At 35.7% G+C, this 24676-nt stretch overlaps 2 protein-coding genes across 9 annotated transcripts in view; one reads left to right on the top strand and one right to left on the bottom strand.

The window, feature by feature from the left end:
- Positions 1-6389, top strand: part of SYNRG (synergin gamma) — an 85332-nt gene extending 78943 nt beyond the window's left edge. For 4 of the 7 annotated variants that reach the window (XM_031966568.1, XM_031966567.1, XM_031966565.1 and 1 more), the window contains 3 exons: positions 4153-4263; positions 4655-4690; positions 5734-5865. In XM_031966568.1, coding sequence (XP_031822428.1) covers positions 4153-4263; positions 4655-4690; positions 5734-5865 — 279 coding nt within the window. Of the gene's footprint in view, positions 1-4152; positions 4264-4654; positions 4691-5733 lie in introns of all 7 variants that reach the window. The other 3 variants (XM_031966569.1, XM_031966564.1, XM_031966563.1) reach the window with 2 other exon arrangements.
- A 3835-nt stretch (positions 6390-10224) lies between these two features.
- Positions 10225-24676, bottom strand: part of DUSP14 (dual specificity phosphatase 14) — a 34472-nt gene continuing 20020 nt past the window's right edge. For both annotated transcript variants that reach the window (XM_031966562.1, XM_031966561.1), the window contains exons 2-4: positions 13691-13783; positions 11115-11947; positions 10225-10926 (exon numbers count right to left, since the gene is read on the bottom strand). In XM_031966562.1, the coding sequence (XP_031822422.1) occupies positions 11260-11856 (597 nt within the window). In that variant the 5' untranslated portion in view covers positions 11857-11947; positions 13691-13783 and the 3' untranslated portion in view covers positions 10225-10926; positions 11115-11259. The remainder of the gene's footprint in view (positions 10927-11114; positions 11948-13690; positions 13784-24676) is intronic.

The following is a 24676-nucleotide window of genomic DNA, read 5'->3' as shown; positions in this document are numbered from 1 at the left end:
CACTTGAACCTCACATCTGAACTGGTTAAAGGAGGATACAATACACATACACACTTAGGTATAAAAATTCATTTATCTAATAGGAAAGTAGAATAGAAAGTAAGAGTAGGGAATAATTTATACAATGTAGAGACAGTAGTCGGAGGAAAAGCGGATACGAAAATAGAATGGAGAGAAAAACACATCATAACTGTAAAATGTGAACGGGATGAATCCATTCACAAAATTCTGCCTTAGAATAGACTAGAAAAAAAAAAAAGAATAGACTAGAAATTAAAACGCAACAATAATTTATTACAAGAAACTCTTGAAAAAGAAAATGGAATTAAAATAAAGGGCTGGAGCAGAATCTATTTTACTTCAATAGAAGTTTTTTTTTTTAAGTGGATTATTATAATATCTCAAACAAAGCAAAAGCAAATGCATCTAAAGAGATAGGCAGGAATACTACATTTTGCTAAAAGGTACTATAAACAGTGAATAATACTGTGGACCATATATATGGACCATATGCACATTATCTAAATTCTTATTTGGGGGGAGGTTTGGTTTGGGGATATTGTTTTCTTAATAGTATTTTTTTCCAATTACATGTAAAGATAGCTTTCAACATTCATTTTTTTGTAAGATTTTTGAGTATAAAAATTTTTTTTGAATTCCAAATTTTTCTCCCTTCCCACCTTCCTAAGATAGCAAGCAATATGATATAGGTTATACATGTACAACAGCCATTTTAAACTTATTTCATATCAGTCATGTTGCAAAAGAAAAAAATCAGAACAAAAAGGAAAAACCAGTAGAAAGAAAAAAAAAAAAAAAAAAGAAAATCACATGCTTCAATCTGCATTCAGTTTCCATAGTTTTTTCCTCTGGGTGTGGATGGCATTTTCTATCACGAGTGTATTGAAATTATCTTGGATTACTGCATTGCTGAGAAAAGCTAAGTCTGTCATAGTTGATCATCGTCCAATGTTGCTGATACATTGTGTATAATGTTCTGATTCTGCTCACTTTGCATCAGTACATGTCAGTCTAGGTTTCTCTGAAATCAACCTGCTCATCATTTCTTATAGCATACTACAACTTATTTAATCTTTTTCTATTTGATGAGCATCCCCTCAATTTCTAGTTCTTTGCAACCATAAAAAGAGCTAATGTGGGTCCTTTTCCCTTTTTTGGCATATAGACATAGTAGTCGTATTGCTGGATCAAAGGGTCTGCAGAGTTTTATGACCCTTTAGGCATAGTTCCTTATACTTCAGAATTGTTGGATCAGTTCACAGCTCCAGTGTATTAGTATTTTAAAAATCCATTTGACACCTATATATACCTTACTCCTAAAGAACATAGGTCATAGAAAAAAATTTCTATTTTTTAAAAGGTTCAATTCAAGTGTCACCATTTCCACAAAGCCTTCCCTGTCCCCCCTTCTCCTGAAATTACTTTATATTTATTGTGTACACATGGAATCTTTTCTTTCCTCTCCTGATTTGTCTAGAATTTAAACTTCTTAAGGACAGAGACTGTATGGGAGAGGAGGGTTGTGTGGAGGAAGAACAGTTGTCTTTGTTTCCATTGTGCTTAGTACATAGTACATACAGTGTTTGTGGAATCAGATTGAGTATTTTGTTCATCAAGAAGTTAGGAGAACAAGAGAGGCCAGAGGAGCACATAAACTTGGTATCCAGAACCTGTTTTGCCTGATCCACACACATTCTGTGTAAGAAACATAGGCAATAGGGCAGCTCAGTGGATAGAGCACCAGCCCTGAAGTCAGGAGGACTCGAGTTCAAATCTGGTCTCAGACACGTAACACTTCCTAGCTGTGTGACCCTGGGCAAGTCACTTAACCCCAATGGCCTCAGCAAAAAAAAAAAAAAAAGAAAAAAGAAAGAAAGAAAGAAACATAGGCGAGGAAAGGTTCACTAGAGACTAGTGACAGCATGTCTTCTGTGGGCTCTTTCTGATCTTTGTCCTCTAGGGTTCTGAGAGGCCCTGATTTAGGGATGACAAGAGTATGACCACATGGAAAAGAGCTTTGCCCTTGGAGTTAGGGCTCAGGTCCAGATCCCAGCCCTGCTCCTTACTATTAGCCTGACCTCTTCCAAGGATGAGGAGCCTCTCTTTCCTCAGTTACCTGGAAGGTCCCTTCGAGCTCCAAATCTGTAAACCTCTGCAGCGACTCTGTAGACGTTTCTCCATTAAGAGAAGCCACCAGAAAAGTGAGCTGTCAGAATCATGTCAGCTAGGCTATTGCAAGTGCAGTACCTTTAGAAAAATTCAAGTTTTTACTGTTTGACCATTACTTAATGCTAGCGGAGGTTCTGAGAATCTCCTCTCTGGATTGGCAGGGCCCCATCTTGTTCATTTCATTGGAATAATCACAATTTCTTGTATTGCTGAAGAAAGTCTCCCTCTTGCAATAGGATTAGCTAGGAGGACACAGACTGTGATGGTTCCAAGCTTCTTAGTTAGAATAGCGTCTGCTTTATTGACATGCTTAGAGCTGTGAGTGGCTTGCTCTATGGTGATCGACTAAACCAGGTTTCACCTTGTTTCCCCTACCCAGTGGCCTTTTTAAGTTTAAAAAAGGAGAAAGACTATAGCTCTGGAAAACAAGGAAAGCCAGAGTTTCTGCCAAACAGGAATGGCTTAGAGAAGGGAATTCCAACTATTGCTTAGGTAATGAAAATCACACTTATCTTAAATTCAGTCCAAACACTTACAACTGCTTTGACATGCAGTGAATAAGTATATGCTATGGACTTTACAGTTAATATGCTTGAGAGCCAGCTGATAAAGGAGGGAGAAGACAGAGGAATTTGTGGTAGAGTGAAATTCGGGTAGTCACAGATCTAGTATTTACATCATGTTTCATGTTTTCTTGGGAGGTACTATAGCCATTTAATGTTGGTTAGACTTAGGATTCTGTGCCCTGCATTTTTATGTAGTATGAAATGTATGTCTTTTAAAATGTAGACTAGCAAACAATAGTCTCAGTATAGACAAAGTGTACTGCATGTACATGATTTTATACAAGATCAAAATTTAAATTTATCCTTTTACCTAAAAGCATAATTTGTCTACAAGGTAAATTATGCCAAACCCTAATTTTTTTTTACTGAATATGGTATAACCTTACTTCTTTTATCCCTTGCACAAATAACTACTAGAATATTTCTGTTAATTAATATTAAAGATCAAAAATGTTTCCCTTCCACTTCTCAAGTGGCTCTGTTCTAGCAGCATGAGGAGAGTTATCTCTAGTCTGGATTACAAAAGATGGTGTTCTGTTTTTAATCAGTCCTTTTAAAATCCCTTTCAGTTATATTTTTAATTATCTAATTTTTATGATAGGTTTAATGTATCAGGAGTTGCCATACCTGCACTTTGGAATTGCATGTTGTCTAGAATACTATACACGTCTCCCCATTTATCTCCACCTAAAGTATTACTGCCGAAAACCATATTTTCCAAGCTGTTTTATGTATATACAGAATCTTTTTTGATCCTCCAGAACTCTATTTGAAACTAGAACAACTGCTATCCCAAATTTTAGAAAAGAGAAACTGAAGCACCAATTGCTTTTGACCAGAGTGGGCAAAAGCTCATAAATTATCGCAACTTACAGAACATGTAAGCAACTGAACATGACTGACCACGTATCAGATGTGCTGAAACAATTTTATGTATCAGATGTGGATTGAACTTAAGTGACTTCTAAAACTTTCCAAATCTAAGGTTTATGAGAAAGATTTTCCCTCCTTTGTTCCTTTTGTATGATCTGGAAAGGCACAACTTTAACTGGGGGATGTTGCTCAAGAAACTACAATACCTGTTTTTGAGTCTCCATAGTGACCAGGGCTAAAATGGGCGTGGTTTTTGTTGGGTGGGAGGGTGAGAATAGAGAATAAGGAAACTTCATTACAAAAGTAAAGTGAACGTCATTTTGCCTTATTGCTCATAAATAATTACTGTTTGGGCACAGGGACTTTCAGGCAGAAATCAGAACATGCACGCTGCCTCAAACCTCCTGACAAATACTAGTAATTATGTGATCGTTGCTAGCACTGTGCGGTGATCAAAGGGTGAACTAATAAATAGCATTTGGAATTGTTGGGCTTTTAACTGTTTGTCTCATTGTCTTTATAGCCAGATGAAAACTCGTTGGATTTCTCATCCTGTATGCTGCGTCCTGGGATTAAAAATGCCCAGGAACTTGCCTGTGGGGTATGCCTCCTGAATGTCGATTCCAGGAGCCGAGTAAGTTCCAGGCCCGCCCGCTGGCCCAGACTAATTCCAATGCTGTTTTCAAGGTCCCTTGGGAAAACCTCTAGTCAGTCTTTGTAGTATCTTCCTCACATGTATGGTGTCACCTGAAGCTATAATTGTTATAAAGTTCCAAGGAGCCAGTGGTTATTTTCTTTATAAAGAGCAATCAGGACAGAATGTTTAAATACTGATTTGGTTGGGGGAAGGGGAAAAGAGATCAGTCTGTTTTTGTTTTTAAATTAATGAACTTACTACTTTCAGTGTGTATAGCCAAGGTACAAAGCACAGTGGGGCTGTGAAGAAGGGTCAAACGTGAAACAATTTGGAGGTAGGCAAACGTGTTGAGAGTCTTGTTGACCTTTTGGTTTCAACATTATTTCAGAAAGAAGAGAAACCTGCAGAAGAGCATCCTAAAAAAGTATGAACCAGTCACATCTTTTCTTAGCTTCATCATCTTAATTCTGTGTGGAAGACATATTGGATAATTCCACTGCCCTTCTGAATTGTTCCTATCATGAATCCTTCAGTCATTTTTGTTGCCGTAATGTTTAATCAGTGTCTTTGTGACTTCCCTTCTGTCTTTGTTTTGCATGCTTTTGTATACCATGATTGGTTTTTCACATATTTCTTCCTCCTACATCATGCAGGACAGTTTTGTGGCCAATTTATGGAGAACCCATGGAAGTGTAGTGACCAGATTAGATTACAAAATTAAAGGGCTACAGGATTTGTCGAGTCCATTAAACTCCAGAGTCAAAATAATTTAGGTTTTTAAGTTTGGAGTGTGATTTTTTTTAATTTCCATTAATCTCTCCAAGAATGCTAAATAACCAACGCAAGTGACTGAAGACAAGGCGATTTTTTTTATTCTCCTTGCTAATTCTCTTTCATTTTTGAGCTATAAGTCTTGATAACGGTGAATGCTATGAGCATTCTCGTTATTGGCAATTGCTTTAGACTTTTTAGTTGATTCAGATATCACTATGGGATCAGCTCTCAATCACATAAGAATTATTTTTAGTTCATTTGAGATTTCATTAATCAAATGTGAATATTAATAAGTTGCTAGATTATGTGTAAATCAAATTATTAGAAAAGGACCATCCCACTAAATGAAAGCAAGGATCTTCTGCAGCCCAAGAAATTCATCTGGTCACTGTGGCCTCACATGCCTCTCTTTGTGCAGTTTTTCTTCACAAACATTTGCCATCTTTTGCTGAAAGCCAAGTTATTGACAGGAATCTATTCTTTTTGAGCAAAGGCATAGTGCTGTCACTTCACCTTTCACAGACCTTACCATTTTGGCCACAGCCAATTCTTCTACAAACCTCAGTCTATTTGGGAATTCACAGAGTTTGACACCCATCTATTTCCTCTCAAGGAAAAGTGACCAATTATAGTGCAGTTACTCCACAAAGCCTGACTTTTTTCCCTTCTACCTCAACGTTTTTGTTTTTCTAGGCATTCAATTCTGAGACAGACAGTTTCAAACTGGCATATGGAGGACATCAGTATCATGCAAGCTGTGCCAACTTCTGGATCAATTGTGTAGAGCCCAAACCTCCTGGACTCATCCTACCAGATCTACTCTAAGAAGGCCTTCTACCAAACCACCAGCTTTTTCCTGCCGTGCCCCAGGTAGTGAGGGGACCAATAAATGAGTAATGCAAACTTATCTCCATGAATCCATATGAGGAACTTCACAAAAGGCACTTACAGAGACTCCAAGCCATGACTGGTAACCTCTGAGGACTATTGATCCTACTTAGGATCTGAAATAAAAGCAATTAGCACTCTGAGAGCTGCCCCCATCGTGCAGAGCTACTGATAAGAGAAGGGAGATTGATTATTACCCTCCTGTCCAGACTGTGTTAGACACCCCAGGTTTGTAAATCTTTCATTCTCTTACGTTTTAACATAGAGATGATCATTTTTCTCTAAGGAAGCATTTGCTGCTACAATTTTAAAACTGTGAATAATTACCTAAGAAATACCATTGTAGGACTAGAAATTATGAAAATACCGAGTTTACTTATTTAGATATAGAAATGTTATTTGTCCTGTGGGATAAAAATGCATTTGTTTGCTTACTGTTTAAATAAAAGGATTAAAATTAATGTTTGGTCTGATGGCTAGATTTATGAAGAGTACTGTGTGGAGTCCCAGCGAACTTTACCGTATCACATTGTTACAAAACCTCTCCTCTTCCCCAATTTCTAGAACTGAGTTTGCTAAAGAAGACCATCTCTCAAAAACATCCAGACATCTTGATAGGAAAGTGTTCACATTAGAATGATTACCCCAGACCACGCACATTCAGTTTGCAAATCCATCCTCTGATTCTTCTTCCTTGGTAACATTCCTGTCCTGAATCCCATCCTCTGGACAAAGCCCAAAACCATTACATTTTCCAAGAAGATTTTCTATTAGTGAAACTGCACACAGTTGAATGGTATTTATTTGCAATGAGTGGCCTTTGTTGAAGATGACTACATATGTATAAAAATATATAAAAAGATCAATACTCCCTGACCTAGTTGTGGGTATATAATTTTCTTAACACTTTTGGAGGACAGCAGTAGTTATGGCAAGAGCTTCTGACCATTTCAGACAAATTAAAATCTAAAAAGACAAGGCTCATGTGCTGTGGATTTTTTTTTCTGTGTGAATTTTTTTTGCCTTTTAAACTGAGATGGTCATGTAATTGAAAACAGTTGTCAGAGGAAAAAAAACAAGGCTGCTGAGGACTCATCAGTACTATGGAAAATATACCAAAACAGGCAGTTACTCTATCCAGCAGTTGGTTTTTAGAAAAACATTACTTTAAAATCAAATTGAAGTACTATATATTTTTCCTTATCTCACTGCACTGTACTTAGCTTGGATTGCTAAGAAGAGTTTATAGTATTTACCTATAATTGCTTTATTTCCCCCTTCCCCATGACAAACCGTAAAGGAAATTCAGTTTTTGTTTATTCATGGTTTTGGTTTTGACTCCAGTTAACAAATGAATAGAGAGAGAAAAGTGTAACATGTATTGGAGTGGAACTGTTCAACAGTATCAGCCAGTATGACAGATGGATGGCCCGGATGTGTTTAGACTGGACTTCCACCTATTAGTATTAAACCAAGTTCCATTAGTATTAAACCAAGTTTCCATAGGTTAAGTAGATTTTTTGACAGGGTCTACCCACAAACCTGTAAATGTAATTCCATAGATGTCATTTTAATACAAGTATTTGATCATTTCTGATTGAGCTAGTAGATTCCATGTATAATTATCAGTGATGATAGCAGAAAATACGGCCAACCAAGGCTTGCAACTCGTTTATTTTTGTGCAAATGCTCAAAGGACATTATCCTGCGACAGCAGTCCCTAATGAATAATGCTGTTCTTTCGCTTCTGGTTCACCTATTAAGCAGAAGTTTCTAAATCTTAAGACATATCCCAGAATGCTATATCTCCAAAGAGGACAACCGACTTCAGGGATATATGACACATTTCTCTATATGACACACTGCATGAAGTGCTTTCAGTAAGATTCCCTTTGGCATAAAGGGCAATGACAGTTTTGAATATCTTGAAATTTTCCCATCAGGAATTTCATTTCTTTCTCTGCTTACACAAACCCACTTCATTAAATGACTCAGTACTGCTGTGTTTACTTTCACCTCAGTGATATTTCCATGGTTAGCCCTGGGCCTGTGCCCTTGGAAACTGTAACCAAGGTGACTGATTTCCACAGCAGGCATTGTCAAGATAGAGCTTTACTTCTGAGGATGAACAAATAAGCTTTTAAAAATTTTTTTCATACGTCACATTGGCTTCTGATTTTATTGCTGAAAAAAAATTAAATTTCTTCTGTCTATACTGGTGACGTTTGTTGATATATCTCTAAAAGGATCTTTTCTCTTAAGCAGTGAATAGCCAATATTGCATCCAGTTGCATACTGAAGGTTTAACATTCAGTGACTGACTACTTGCCTTTTAATCATTCTGTTCAAGATCTTGAAGAGTTTTATAATGTAAAAATTTAACTTTATTTGCTTTGTATTAAAGGCTAAATTGCCCCTAAAAGTTTTTGGACTACTCAACTTTTTATAAAAGAAATTAAACTTCCCATATACCACCCACCCTATGACAAATAAACTCTCAAGTGCTTTCTACAAACACTTTTCACACATCCATTTTTACCAGTATTTGAAATTTTACTTAACAATCCCAATATTCTCATTCTATTTTGTATGTGGTTAAAAACCAATATGTTGGTGTGAGCTTTGTGACAAAGTGATAAACCCCTCTAATAACCAAATGAAGTTGTTGGAACATAACCAAAAATTGGTAAAAGACTGATTTGTGCTGTACATTTTAGTAGAATGCTGTATGTTCCATATTATCAAATATGGAATGGCTCTTCATTAATAATTGCCTTGCATTACACATTAAGCAATTTCTTTCAGGAAAATATTTTCTGTTTATAAATACCAACCTTTTAAAATTCAAATCCTAGAGAATGGCACACTTTTCAGTTTACAGCCTTTTTACATTTCAAGGGCAAGATTAAAAAATGGGATTTTTCAAAGTCTCATTTATGAAGCTAAATTTTCTCTATAGCTACCCTACTTCCCAATGTCTTTACCAGGATTTCTTTGAAAGAATTTCTCCATTCACTTTTAAGAGGTAACTTTTTCAAGAAGAAATGTTACAAATTTTTGACATTATAAAAGGATGATCATTTGGAGTTTTCCCTAACAAGGTGCAAAATCCTATACTTTCATACTCAAAATCCATGTGCAGAAGCAAAATCTGTTAGCACCATTGCAACATTCCTCTGGTTCCCTTCTCTCCCTGCTGTACCACAGGTTTCCAACCTTTCCCTAACGAAGCATAACAGAACAGGTGTGAGAACAAAAAGCCATCTCCTTTCCAGAAGAGTCACCAGGCAGGGAAAAATAATGTTTTATTGATAGGAGTGAACAAAAAGTCCAGAAACACAGTGATAGCTACTGGTATACTTCACCGTCAGTGTCAACATCAAATCCAGAAAGGCTTGAGAGTTAGGTAAATTAGAATTAGTTTTGGTCTAATACAGCTACTCCCTAGGATTATGGGTGATTTTATTTTAAATGTCAGGTGTTTAAAGTTCCACAAAGGCAGCCCTCTTTGTAGTGGCCAGAAAGTGGAAACTGAGTGGATGCCCATCATTTGGAGAATGGCTGAATAAATTGTGGCATATGAATATTATGGAATGTTATTGTTCTGTAAGAAATGACCAACAGGATGATTTCAGAAAGGCCTGGAGAGACTTACACGAACTGATGCTGAGTGAAATGAGCAGGACCAGAAGATCATTATATACTTCAATAACAATACTATATGATGACCAGTTCTGATGGGCCTGGCCATCCTCAGCAAAGAGATCAACCAAATCATTTCCAATGGAGCAGTAATGAACTGAACCAGCTACGCCCAGAGAAAGAACTCTGGGAGATGACTAAAAACCATTACACATTGAACTCCCAATCCCTATATTTATGCCCACCTGCATTTTTGATTTCCTTCACAAGCTAACTGTACAATATTTCAGAGTCTGATTCTTTTTGTACAGCAAAATAACGGTTTGGTCATATATACTTATTGTGTATCTGATTTATATTTTAATATATTTAACATCTACTGGTCATCCTGCCATCTGGGGGAGGGGATGGGGGGGTAAGAGGTGAAAAATTGGAACAAGAGGTTTGGCAATTGTTAATGCTGTAAAGTTACCCATGCATATAACCTGTAAATAAAAGGCTATTAAAAAAAAAAAAAAAAAAGAAACAAAAAAAAAATAAATAAAAAAAAATAAAGTTCCACAAAACCCCTGTAAAGCTGTGTTGCCCAAGGTATTAATCACTGAGGAGGTTGCATGACATTTCTTAAGTTAAATCAAATTGCAGTCAAGAAAATCCATTGCATTTATAATCTTTATTAACTTTTTTAAAATATAAGTAGAGGCACTCTTTTTTTTTAAATAGATACCTTTAATGGGGGCCCTAGTGCTTTAGAAAGCATACTACTTAACAATGGGCTGATAAAGAATAAGACCTTTTACCTTTTTTTTTTTTTTTTAAACAAACACATTATTCTCACTGTTCCAGCAGTGCTCGTCTGTGATATTGATATCTGCCCATCTGCATGGTGTGAATGGGTATACGTGACTCAGCTGGGAAGCTTATTTTAAATAATGTTCATAATTTTTTCAGAAAGACCCATATTTTATCATGTTTTCTTTAACCCTTATAAGAAACATAAAAGTAAATCATTACCAGAAAAAACAAAAATCTGCCTAACAAAAGTTTAAGAAGATTACAAGTTTACTAAAAGTACTAATAATATAATCTAGGATCACATATAAAGTGACTCCTAGATGATCTCTGCAGCAAATTTCATTATCATTACTTACAATTAAATAAAAGTTTACTTATTTGAAGTTGCAGGTTGAGTGAATCATGAATGAGAAAGAATACAGTTGACGCCACTGACGACTGAAGCATTATAGAAATTTTTTCTAAGCAGCTGTTTTAGTTGGCAGCCTTGAGTAAAAAGCCTGTGTCTGAAGGATTGATCCTAGCACAAAGTGATTGTCACTCTCAAGTGAGCTCAGATACCTGCAATGATGTCAAAGGCATAAAAGATTTAGGGTGAGGAAGAGCAAAACATATGTCATTAAATTATTTAACTTTCAAACTGTTTGTTTAAAAATGATTAAAAGCATCATTTGTAAACACTATTTCAAAAGGTTACTTTTAAAAATGTCACTAGCAATGCAATGTGTCCCTTCCCCCACCCACCCTACCTCTTAAAATAGACTTGAACACCCAGTGTAAAAAACACTTGCGGGAAAACCAAAAGTCGATCATTTGAAAAGAAAGGTGTAGCAGATTGTGTGTAGCAGATGCTGGTTCTGCTCCGTGGAGCTGCTGATGCAGGCTGTGGCGGCCTTAAATCCCCCAGTAAGGCATCAGGTGTCGAGACTCTTTCTCATAAACGTCTGGGACAATGCCATAAGGCGTCTGTATCATTTTAACTGTCGACTTCCCAAAGAGCTGACGCTCGTAGTCTATCAGCTGCCTCCAGAAACCTACGTTGGGCCTAATCACGGGCCTGCGGGCTTTGACCCAGTTGTATGCCTCCAGCAGGCACACGCTGTGGTACTTCATCAGGTAGGCGAGGCAGAGCGTGGCGGAGCGGCTCACCCCCGCGGCGCAGTGCACCAGAGTCGCGCCGTGCTTGCGGCTCACACTGTGGATCTTGTCGGCCACAGTATCAAAGTACAGCCCGATGGGCGCGTGGGGCATGTCGGCCAGAGGCACTTTGACATACTCAAACTGAGGCCAGTTGAAATTGGGAATCTCAATGGTGGCGTTGACGATGCAGGTGATCCCGCGGGCCTGGAGGAGGTGGCGGTTGGAGGCGACGCTGCCCCGGCCCAGGTAGAGGGAAGACGTGATCTGGGCGATGCCCCCAAGCTCTCCCTCGGAAATCATTCGAGGGGCCATCAGAGTTCGTGGAAGTGTGCTATGACCTCTGGAGCTCATGAAGACACTAGCAATCACACTTTCATCATTGGGAGGAAGCCGCCTTTTTTGTCCTTTCACCAAGAAATCAGAAACTATTACAACCTCGTTCCTGCAAAATACAAATAATCATCAGTGTGAGGGAACTTGGTGATCTGCTTTCCCAACTTTAGACCGATCATTTTCTAAAGCACTGAAGGAATATTTTATTTGTAGTATCTGAACATTAAATTCAAATGCAAACAGATGACGGCGTAGAAAAAGCTCCTGTGAAACATAACTTGCCAACAGACTCAAGGAAGAGAAAAGCATAAAAATGCCAAACTTCCTGAACAACTATTCAATAGAAAGAATATACTTAGAAACATAGGAACACAAAGAACTACGCTGAGCCCAGAGTCATCCAGTCTAATTCCCTCACCTTAGAGTTAAGAAAACATGCCCCTGTAGATGATGGACTTGTCCAAGTCACACAGATGGCAGAGCTAGGATTTTCCTTTAACCTGAGTCAGGTGACTCCAAATCCAGCATCCTTATTCCACTTTACGTTGTAAGGACCGCAGCCCCAGAGTTAACAAAAACAATGACTTTTTAACAGAATTCTACAAAAAGAAATTTGGGACTTTTAGAAAGAACCACTTTTGGTCAATGGATATGAACAGGCAGTCTTCAGAAGAAATCAAAACTATCGTTAGTCATAATGAAAAAATGCTCTAAATCACTACTTGGAAAAATGCAAATTAAAACTTTTCTTTTTCCCCCCCCTGAAACAACTGGGGTTAAGTGACTTGTCCAGGGTCCCACAGCTAGAAAGTGTTAAGTGTCTGAGACCACATTTGAACTCAGGTCCTCCTTACTTCAGGGCTGGTGCTCTATCCACTGCACTACCTAGCTGCCCCAAATTAAAACATTTCTGAGGCACCACCTTAGACCTATCAGATTGACTAATATGAGAAAAGAAAAATGACAAATTTTTGAAGGGATGTGAAAAAATTGGGTCACAATTCACAGTTGGAACAGAACTCATCCAACCATTCTGGGGAGCAATTTGTATTTGTGCTTAAAGAGCTACAAAACTCAACATACTCTTTGATTTGGCAATATACTATTAGGTCTTTCTCCCAAAAAGATTTTTAAAAAGAAAATAAAAGGATCTATATGTATAAAAATATTTATAGTAGCTCTTTATGTAGTTGCCAAGAATTGGGCATTGACTGTACATATATAATATACATCAAACTACTTGTCTTCTCAAAGAGGGGGAAAGAAGGAAAGAAGATAGTGGAGAATTATTTTAGACAGCTTCTGTTAAAGTTTATTTACATGTAAAATAGAGGGGGGAAAGCCTTTTAAAAAGAACCACTTTTTCCTTTAGTTTTAAATTATGCCATGTTTTTGTTTGTATTTTTACTAAGTACAAATATTTTCTGAGATCTACTTCTTCTAGTATATTATGTAAAGTGTAGCCATTTTACTCAAAGACAAAACTTATCCAGAAAAAAGCTTTAGACTATTATGCCCCAGGCATTTTGGGCTACTCATGGTTTCATGCATATAGGTATTCTAATATGTTCTACACATAAATCTTTACCTTCCTCTGCCAATCTTAAACCCTATGAAAAAAATCCTCAGATAAATAGGCTTAGGGACACGGATCTGGCAAGGATTAGTCTTTCACTATGTCATATTAAGGTGTAACAATTCTTCTCACACCTCAAATCATATTTGATGAAGATCCTACACCTGGGCTTAGTTTAGAAGGGGAATATAGGGAGCAAAAATTGTATCCATATCCATGGTTTAAAAAATTAGCCTTAGCAATAACAATAAACAAAAATAGTATATGCTCACTCACTTGCAGTGAAAATTCTGGTGTACACAGGAGCCCTCTTTTGTATGTGGAAAATCCCAGGTAAGCAGTGATGGTCACAGTGACTATGAATTGGAGCTGCATAAAAATAGCAATGTAAAAAATATGACTTGTTTTTGTAGACAAATCAAGAAGTTCATAAAAATCATTAAGATTTGAGCTGGTAGAGACCATACCTTAGAGATCATCTATTTAAAAAAAAAAAAAAAAAGAACACAACAGAATATATACTAAACTAAAGCTGGTTTGGCTTAACCTGGCAAAGTGTTAATTTTAGATGCAATACTCCGCCCCCCAAGAAAAACACATCTATAAGGAATGCTGACTATTTAATGTGCAACTTTTCTGCAATAAAACATACAGTATGGTCTCTAACAAGAATGCTGTAACATGCAATGTTTGAGATTATGTCGTTGAAAGGGAAAGAATCATTCATCAAATAACACTGAAAGAAAAAGCTTGTTTAATATTAAGCACAGCAAAATTCAGGACTTCAAATGTGTTAAATTTCACATCACAATTCCTAATGTAGAAAAGAACATATGGTCCATTTAAGAAACATTCTTCAGGTGTCATGGATATTACTGAAATCTTTTAGAATTTTGCACTATTTAACAATCTTTTGAATCAAAGACTGACCATTTAACTGCCAAAGCACATTTAAATTAAACACAGCGAAGCATCAACTTTCCCCTCTTTCCAGCATCACCTCCCTGCGGTCATGGCCCTCTTGGAGGACACAAAGGCCGAACAACAACATATACCAGTGCACTTCCCCCTTACCCCCCCCCCCACCCCGGGCCTATCAGCACTTCCTGTGGCTGTTCCCGGTCTCCCTCAATGACCACTCAGTATGGTTTCATTCTTTTGGTTCTACTCTTTTCACTTCGGGTAACTGAACAATGGCCTTCGCAGGCCCCTCTGTACTGGCCCCCTGGCAGTTCCTTGAGAGAAGGGGCTGCTTCAGTTTGTTCTGTTACGTCCTAAGGGCTTTGCAGGTGAGAGCCCTTCCAAGTGTCAAGCATATACAGGCTGAAGCTTGTAAAATTTTAAAATGCTAAATAAGCAGCTCATCTACCTTTTCTGGCAGCACTTTTTCAAGAAGATGAACAATAACACATTTTAGAAGCAAATTGTGCTCCCTTCTCAATATAGTTAATTAAAGCTGTACCATGTATGCTCCATGAAAAAATTAAAAACAATGCACAACTTCCATTTCTGATTAGCTGGGTGGCCATGGACTATTATGTTTTTTCAGTTCTTTTCTGAAGCCATTGGAACATTTCTATTTGCTCGAGTACTGTTAGAATAAGCATCTTTCTAAAACCGATACTGGAAATCGCAAGTTCACAAGACTGTCCCTGAGTTTTGTAGGTTTTTTGCAGAGCTCATTTCTCCCAGGAAAACTTATTCCTCATCATATGAACACTAACCTCTTGCTGTAACCCAGGGATCAGAGTACAGTATTCAGGCTCTCCAAACATATTCCTTGAACTTCTGTGACTCTCCCCTCTCCCATATCTATAGTCACCAACACATATCTCAACCCAAAGGAAAATCATTTCCTCTCTCTAGACCTGAAATGTTTTGTTGTTGTTGTTGTTTTATTTCTATTCTAAAATAACTTTAGGCTCTGGTCGTGTCTTCTTATAAAACAGTTCACAAGATGGCCTTCTTTTTGACCTCTTAATGTAACCCAGGAATCACAGTACAGTATTCAGGCTCTCCAAACTTATCTGTTGAACTTCTGTGAATCTCTCATATTTATGCCTTTTTGATTCCTTTTTTAAATGTCAATAGTATTTTATTTTTCCAAATAAATGTAAAAATAGTTTTCAACATTCATTTTTCCAAGATTTTATGCTACAATTTTTTCTTCTTCCTCCTATCTCCCCCCTCCTCCCCAAGACAGCAAAAGCAATCTATTAATGATACAGGTTAAATATGTGATTCTTTTAAACAAATTTCATGTCATGTTGTGGAAGAAAAAATCAAACCAAAAGGGAAAAAGACACGAGAAAAAAAAAAAAAAGATGAAAACACTATGCTTCAATCCACATTTAGTCTCTATATATTTCCTCTCTGGATGCAGATACTGATTCTACTGAAACTTAATTCCATGATTCACAGCTATAAAAACACTGGAATATCTTGAGAATAATATACCATTTTTATTCCCTAACAGAGAAGTGGTCAAAGTAAAGGAAAACTCAACAATACATCAAAATAGTCTGAAAATATGTGCAGTATACTCTTACCCATTGGTGTCCCACCTCTACAAAGGTGTGTGTGTTTTATTTCCTTGGAACCATGTTTGCCCTTTGTGGGTTTTTTTGTTGTCATGTATACTGTTTTCTTGAACTTGCTTACTTTACATCAATTCGCATAGATTTTTCCATGCATTTCTGTATTTATCAAAGTCATCATTTCATATAGCAGTCATATTCTATTACATTATGTGCCATCTAAGTAGCCATTCCACAGTTCAGTTTGTTGTTACCATATAAAGTACTGGTATAAATATTTTGGTTTTTATGAAGTCTTATTAATGACCTTCTTGCAGTATAATCCTAATAATGGGACTCATAAGAGTCAAACATTATAAACATTTTTAGTCACTTTAACTGCTGAACTTAAGCTTTGGAAATAATTGCACTGATAATATATATAGCTCTTTCCACTATGTACTAGTATACCTGCCTCTCTTCCCATAGCCTCCTTCAACATTATTTCCATCTTTCTTGGTCAATTTTTAGAGTATTAGGTAATTCTTCCGTTTTTTATTGACATTTCTCTAACTGGTGAGTTGGAGCGTTCTTTTCTGGTCATTATATTTTTGCAATTCTTTTGAGAACTTTTTCACTTTGACTTTTTCCTTAAAATTATTACTTGTTATATGACAGCTCTCTGGGATGGGAAGGGAGAAGAGATGCTGTGAGAAACTTTAATGATGTTAAAAAAAATTTATTTTGAAAATATTACTTAAAATTATAAGAAAACAAACATGAAGAATGCAGAAAATAGAACATTAACTAAAGCAAAGTAAAACCACAAAAAACAACTAGAATAATGTAAATGGAAACACAACAAAATAAAAATGCTGTGAAACTGTAATAACCAAAAATAAATTTTAAAAAGTACTTCCCCAGTTCTTATGAAAAGGCTGGAGACAATGAGTGTGTTATAATGGCACTCTGGGAAAGGTGTCAGGTAAAGGGATACAGTAGGTGATATGAAAACAAAAGATCAAACTTTAAATAACAACTAATTTGATTCTGGGTTCAATTCAATATTCATTTGAAGAGGTGTTCTAATACTGATGGACCATCTGAAAGGACTCCCCATCTAGAGTATGAACAACATGGCATTCTCCACCCACTTAGTTTTTCCCAATAGAATGTAGAGAAGGCAAATTCTTTGAAGATCTGTGCAATACTTCTCAGTGTAATACCTGAAAGATTTATAAATGTTTAAGTTCACATTCAAGTTTCAGCTTATCAATGCTTTCCATGAAATGATAGGATCCAGAACTTAATTAAGTAAATATTTCAAGAATGTTATAATCAGTTCAGACAAAATTCAAATGTAGTTATGAATATCATGTCTTTCAGTGTGGCTCTTTTGGTTGCCATGTCTCACACCATTATTTCATTGTGAGCTTTCAGTACAGTCATATTCATAGATGTTTTTCACACAAATTACTGTCTAACCAAGCCTCCTCTCCTCTACCCCAAAGTTGGATTTGGGAAGCTGATTCTTTGAACAAAGTATAGAATTATAAATAATCCAAATTAAATTTCAACTTAGTAATAGGAGTTCCATCTCCATTTGAATTCTGGCCTTGTCTATAAAACCCCTCCCAAGTTCATGTCAACTGCAAATTTGACAAACTGGATCAACTATGCTGTTATCCTACTGAGGAAAACAACAAATGGCACAGGATCACAAACTAACCCCTGAACTGTTCTACTAAAAATCTTTCTCCAAGCTGATACCAATGTTAATGAGTACTCTGCTCATTTGGTATGTTCTGAATTCACTATTTCTCCATCTTCTTGTCCAAAAGCATAGTATGAAAAACTTTCAAAAACTATGCTGAAATGTAGGTATATAGTATCTATACTTAACTCAACCTAGTGTACCAGACTGGTCTATCTTTCAAAGAAGAAACTAAGATAATCAGAATGACCTGTTTTTTTGATATCATAATAGTTATCTTCTTTCAAAAGGTCTTCAACTGAATCCATGACAATTTATGCAGTAACAACAGCATTAAGTTGCAACTAACAACTTGCAAAGACTTGGGAACTTTGATACACAACAGCAATCAACCACAATTCCAGAACTCATGATGAAAAAGGATGTTCACTTCCTATCAGAGAGATTAAGAATACATATTGATACAATTTTTGGAGAAAACTCTGTTTTCCTTGTTTTCTCAAGATGGGGGAGATAGTAGGGCAAGAAAATGAACATTTTTTCTATTTTTTCAAACATGTTATTTTCCCCCAATTACATGTAAAAAAATTTATTTCTATAATAGCTTTTTAGTTTTCAAAATACATGCAAAGATAGTTTTCAACATCCACCCTTGCAAAACCCTGTGTTCCATACTGTTCTCCTTTTTACTTCCCCCCTCTCCTCTAGACAAATAACCCAATATATGTTAAATGTTCAATTCTTCTAGACATATTTCCACAATCATTATGCTACACAAGAAAAATCAGATCAAAAAAAGAAAAATGAGAAAGAAAACAAAAATCAAGCAAATAACAACAAAAAGGTGAAAATGCTATGTTGTGATCCATATTCAGTCTCCATAGTCCTCTTCCCGGGGGACAAATGGTTCTCTTCATCACAAGAGAACCTTCTATTGGAAGCAGCCTGAATCACCTCACTGTTGAAAAGAGCCACGTTCATCAGAATTGATCATCATATAATCATCTTGTTACTGTGAACATGTTCTCTTGGTTCTGTTCATTTCACTCAGCATCAGTTCATGTAAATCTCTCCAAGCCTTTCTGAAATCATCCTGCTCATCATTTCTTATAGAATAATAATATTCCATTACATTCATGTACCATAACTTATTCAGCCATTCCCCAACTGAAGAGCATCCACTTAAGTTTCCAGTTCCTTGCCACTACCAAAAAGGACTGCTATAAACTTTTCTGCAAGAATGGATCTTTTTCCCTTTGTAAAAAAAAAAATTTAACATTCATTTTTAAAAATTGAGTTCCAAATTCTCTCCCTCTTTCCCCTCTATCCTTGAGGCTGCAAGCAATTGACTATTATATTATATATACATATATATGTACAGTCATGCAAAACATTTCCATATCAGTCATACTGCAAAAGAAAATAGACAAAAAAAGAAAAAGAAAAATAAAAAATTATGCTTCCATCTGCATTCAGATTCCATCAATTCTTTCTTTGGATATGAAGTAAATTTTTATCATGAGTCCTTTGAAATGGTGTTATATCACTATATTGCTGAGAAAAGCTAAGTCATTCAAGTTGATCAACATATAATATTGCTATTTACTGTGTACAATGTTCTCCCTATTTTGCTTACTTCCTTTTAGATCAGTTCATATCTGGTTTTCTGAAAGCATTCTGGTTGTTTTTTTATAGCACAGTACCATCACATTTATATACCACAACTTGCTCAGCCATTGCTCAATTGATGGCTTGTACTGAATGTCCAATTTTTAGCTACCACAAAAAGAGCTACTTATAAATATTTTTGTATATAATAGGTCCTTTTTCTTTTTAAAAAAAAATCCTTTTGGGATACAGATCCAACTACTGCTGAATCAAAAAGTATATATGGTTTTATAGCCCTTTGGGCATCTTTCCAAATTACTCCCAAGAATAGTTGAATTAATTCATAACCCCACCAACATTAAACACTGCATTAATGTCCCAATTTTCTCACATACCCCCTTCAAGATTTGTCAAGTTCCTTTTCTGTCTTATTAGTTAATCTTGATAAGTGTAAGATAGTATTGCATTTCTTTAATCAATAGTGATTTGGAACATTTTTTCATATGACTGATAACTTGGATTTCTTCCAAAAACAGCTTTTGTATATATCCTTTGACTATTTTTCAACTAGGAAATTATTTGTTGTTATAAACTGGACTTCATTCTCTACATATTTGAGAAATCGAGGCCCTTATCAAAGAGACTTACTGTAAAAATAATAATTTCCCAGTTTTCTGATTTCTTTCTAATCATTATGCTTGGTTTTGTTTGTACAAAAATTTTTTTGTTTAATGTAATCAAAATTACCCATTTTACCTCTCATAATGCTATCTTCTAGTTTGGTCTCAAATTCTTCCTTTATCCATAGATATGACAGGTAAACTATTCCATGCTCCCCTAATTTTCTTATGGAATCATCTTTTATGTATCATGTACCAAATCTGAACTTATCTTGGTATACAGCATGAGATACTTCTATACCTAGTTTCTGCCATACTGCTTTCTGGTTTTCCAGGAGGTTTTTGTCAAACAGATTAATTTCTTTGTCCCCAAAGCTTAGATCTTTGCATTTTTCAAACACTAGATTATTATGGTCATTACATTGTGTACTATGTAGCTAATCTATTCCACTGAACCACTACTCTGTTTCTTAGCCTATATAAGATCATTTTGGTGATTACTACTTCATAATTCAATTTGAGATCTGGTAAGGTTAAGCCACCTTCCTTCACTTTTCTTTTTCATTAATCCTTTGACATTCTTGCCCTTTTGTTCTTCTATATGAATTCTGTTAACAGTTTTTCTAGCTCTGTAAAAATAATTTTTAATAGATTGTTATAAATAAATTTAAGTAGAATTGTCTTTTTGATTATATTGGTTCAGTCTACTCATGAACAATTAATATTTTTCCAGTTCTTTATAGAAGACTATTTGTATTAAAAGTAGTTTGTAGATAGGATCAAAATGGATCCATGATTTAGGCATAAAGAACGAGATTATAAATAAAATTAAAAGAACACAGGATAGTTTACCTCTCAGACTTGTAGAGGAGGGAGAAATTTGTGATCATAGATGAACTAGAGATCATCATTGATGACAAAATAGAAAATTTTGATTATATCAAATTTAAAAGCCTTTGTCTAAACAAAATTAATGTAAACAAGATTAGAAGGGAAGCAACAAACTGGGAAAACATTTTCACAGTTAAAAGGTTCTGATAAAGGCCTCATTTCCAAAATATGTAGAGAATTGACTCTAATTTATAAGAAAACAAAGCATTCTCCAATTGATAGATGGTCAAAGGATATGAACAGACAATTTTTAGATGATGAAATTGAAACTATTTCCACTCATATGAAAGTGTTCCAAATCACTATTGATCAGAGAAATACAAATTAAGACAACTCTGAGATACCACTACACACCTGTCAGATTGGCTAAGATGCTAGGAAAAAATAATGATGAATGTTGGAGGGGATGTGGGAAAACTGGGACACTGATGCATTGTTGGTGGAGCTGTGAACAAATCCAACCATTCTGGAGAGCAATCTGGAATTATGCCCCAAAAGTTATCAAACTGTGCATACCCTTTGATCCAGCAGTGTTACTACTGGGCTTATACCCCAAAGAGATATTAAGGAAGGGAAAGGGACCTGTATGTGCCAAAATGTTTATGGCATCCCTCTTTGTAGTGGCCAGAAACTGGAAAATGAATGGATGTCCATTAATTGGAGAATGGTTGGGTAAATTGTGGTATATGAATGTTACGGAATATTATTGTTCTGTAAGAAATGACCAGCAGGATGAATACAGAGAAGCTTGGAGAGACTTACATGAACTGATGCTGAGTGAAATGAACAGAACCAGGAGATTATTATATACTTCAACGATACTGTATGAGGATGTATTCTGATGGAAGTGGATTTCTCTCGACAAAGAGAAGATCTAACTCAGTTTCAATTGATCAATGATGGACAGAAGTAGCTACACCCAAAGAAAGAACACTAGGAAATGAATGTTAAACCGTTTGCATTTTTGTTTTTCTTCCCGGATTATTTTTACCTTCTGAATCCAATTCTTCCTGTGCAACAAGAACTGTTCGGTTCTGCTCACATATATTGTATCTAGGTTATACTGTGACATATTTAACATGTATAGGACTGCTTGCCATCTGGGGGAGGGGAGGGAGGGAGGGAGGAGAAAAGTCAGAACAGAAGTGAGTGTAAGGGATAATATTGTAAAAAAATTACCCAGGCATGGGCTCTGTTAATAATAAAAAGTTATATTTTTAAAAATGATTGGAACACAAAAATAAATAAATAAAGATCTGGAGAAAAAAAATTTTTTTAAAAAGTAATTTGTAATTTTGCTCATATAGTTAGTTTCTGGATTTGTCTTATCAGGTAGACTCCCAAGTATTTTATATTGTCTACAGTTCTTTTAAAAAGAATTTCTCTATGTCTTCCTACTGAACTTTGTTGATTACATACAGAAATGCTGATAACATGTGTGTTTATTTTATATCCTGTAACTTTGCTAAACAATTATTTCTAGGGTTTTTTTTTTGATTGTCTAGGACTATTTGCAAAAATGAGAGTTTTGTTTCTTATTAACTGTTTTAATTCCTTCAGTTTCTTTTTCTTCTTTTATTGCTTGTTATAACTAGCATTTCTTATATAATATTGAAATAACAATAATGATAATGGACATCCTTGCTTCAACTCTGATCACATTGTGATTACTTTACTTCTAGCTTAGTCTTTTACAAATAATGCTTGTTAATAGTTTGACATATTATAATTTTGTGATGATCAACGGTGATGGTCTTAGTTCTTTTCAACAATGAGATGATTAAAGGAAATTCCAATAGACTTGTGATGGAAAGTGCCACTTGCAACCAGAGTGAGAACTATGGAGACTAAGTGTAAGTCATCAATTTTTTGTTGTTTGCTTGGGGTTTTTTTCTCTCATGTTTTTCCCCCTTTTGATCTGATTTTTCTTGCATAGTATGACAAATATGGAAATATGTTTAGAAGAAATGCATGTGTTTATCCTTTATATCAGATTGTTTGCTGTCTTGCAAAGGTTAGAAGGGGGGAGGAGAGGTAGAAAAATTTGGAACACAAACTTTTTCAAAGGTGAGAGTTGAAAACTTATCTGCATTTTATGGGAAAATAAAATGCTATTTTTTTGTTTTGTTTAGTTTTTTAATTTTTTATTATTACATCTTCTTATTTACAAAACATATGCATGGGTAATTTTTTCAACATTGATCCTTGCAAAACCTTTTGTTCCAAATTTTCCACTCCTTCCCCCCACCCTCTCCCATAGATGGCAAGTAGTCCAATACAGTTATATACATGTTACATGTTATATATGTGAAATCCAATATATGTATACACATTTATACTGTTATCTTGCTGCACAAGAAAAATTGAATCAAGAAGGGAAAAAAACTGGGAAAGAAAACAAAATGCAAACAAACAGTAATAGAAAGAGTGATAATATGTTGTGGCCCACATTCAGTTCCCACAATCCTCTCTCTGGGTGTAGATGGCTCTCTTCATCACTGAACAAGTGGAACTGCTTTCAATCATCTCATTGTTGAAGAGAACTACTTCCATCTGAATTAACCATTGTATAGTCCTGGTCCTGCTCATTTCACTCAGCATCAGTTCATGTAAGTCTCTCCAGGCCTTTCTGAAATCATTCTGCTGGTCATTTCTTATAGAACAATATTCCATAACATTCATATACCATAATTTATTCAGCCATTCTCCAACTGATAGCATCCACTCAGTTTCCAGTTTCTTGCCACCACAAAGAGGGCTGCCACATACATTTTTACACATGTGGGTCCCTTTTCCTCCTTTAAAATCTCTTTGGACAGAGAGGTTTGGAGAGACTTACATGAACTAATGCTAAGTGAAATGAGCAGAAGAACCAGGAGATCATTATATACAACAACGATACTGTATGAGGATATATTCTGATGGAAGTGGATTTCTTTGACAAAGAGAAGATCTAACTCAGTTTCAATTGATCAAGGATGGACAGAAGCAGCTACACCCAAAGAAAGAACACTGGGAAATGAATGTAAACTGCTTGTGTTTTTGTCTTTCTTCCCAGATTATCTTTACCTTCTGAATCCAATTCTTCCTGTGCAACAAGAGAACGGTTCGGTTCTGCACACATATATTGTATTTAGGAAATACTGTGACATATTTAACATGTATAGGACTGCTTACCATCTGGGGGAGGGAGGGGAAAAGTCAGAACAGAAGTGACTGCAAGGGATAATGTAAAAAATTACCCAGGCATGGGCTCTGTCAATAAAAAGTTTTAATTATTAAAAAAAAATCTCTTTGGGATATAAACACAATATAAACACTGCTGGATCAACGGGTATGCACAATTTGATAGTCCTTTGGGCATAGCTCCAAATTGCTCTCCAGAATGGTTGGATTTGTTCACAACTCCACCAACAATGCATCAGTGTCCCAGTTTTCCCACATCCCCTCTAATACTTGTCATTACCTTTTCCTGTCATCTTAGCCAATCTGACAGGTGTGGAGTGGTATCTTTGCGTTTCTCTGATCAATAGTGATTTGGAGCACCTTTTCATATGACTAGAAATAGTTTCAATTTCTTTGTCTGAAAATTGTCTGTTCATATCCTTTAACCATTTATCAATTGGAGAATGGCTTGGCTGCTTATAAAATTTGAGTCAATTCATCTATATATTTTAGAAATGAGGCCTTTATCAGAACCTTTGAATGTAAAAATGTTTTCCCGGTTTATTGCTTTCCTTCTAATCTTGTCTGTATTAGTTGTGTTTGTATAAAACCTTTTTAACTTAATATAATCAAAATTATCTACTTTGTGATCAATAATGATCTCTAGTTCTTCTTTGGTCACAAATTCCTTCCTCCTCCACATGTCTGAGAGGTAAACAATCCTATGTTCTTCTAATTTATTTATAAT

Source organism: Sarcophilus harrisii, chromosome 4, assembly GCF_902635505.1.
Source record: "Sarcophilus harrisii chromosome 4, mSarHar1.11, whole genome shotgun sequence".
NCBI lineage: Eukaryota > Metazoa > Chordata > Mammalia > Dasyuromorphia > Dasyuridae > Sarcophilus > Sarcophilus harrisii.
This window is presented reverse-complemented; position numbering and strand designations above follow the sequence as displayed.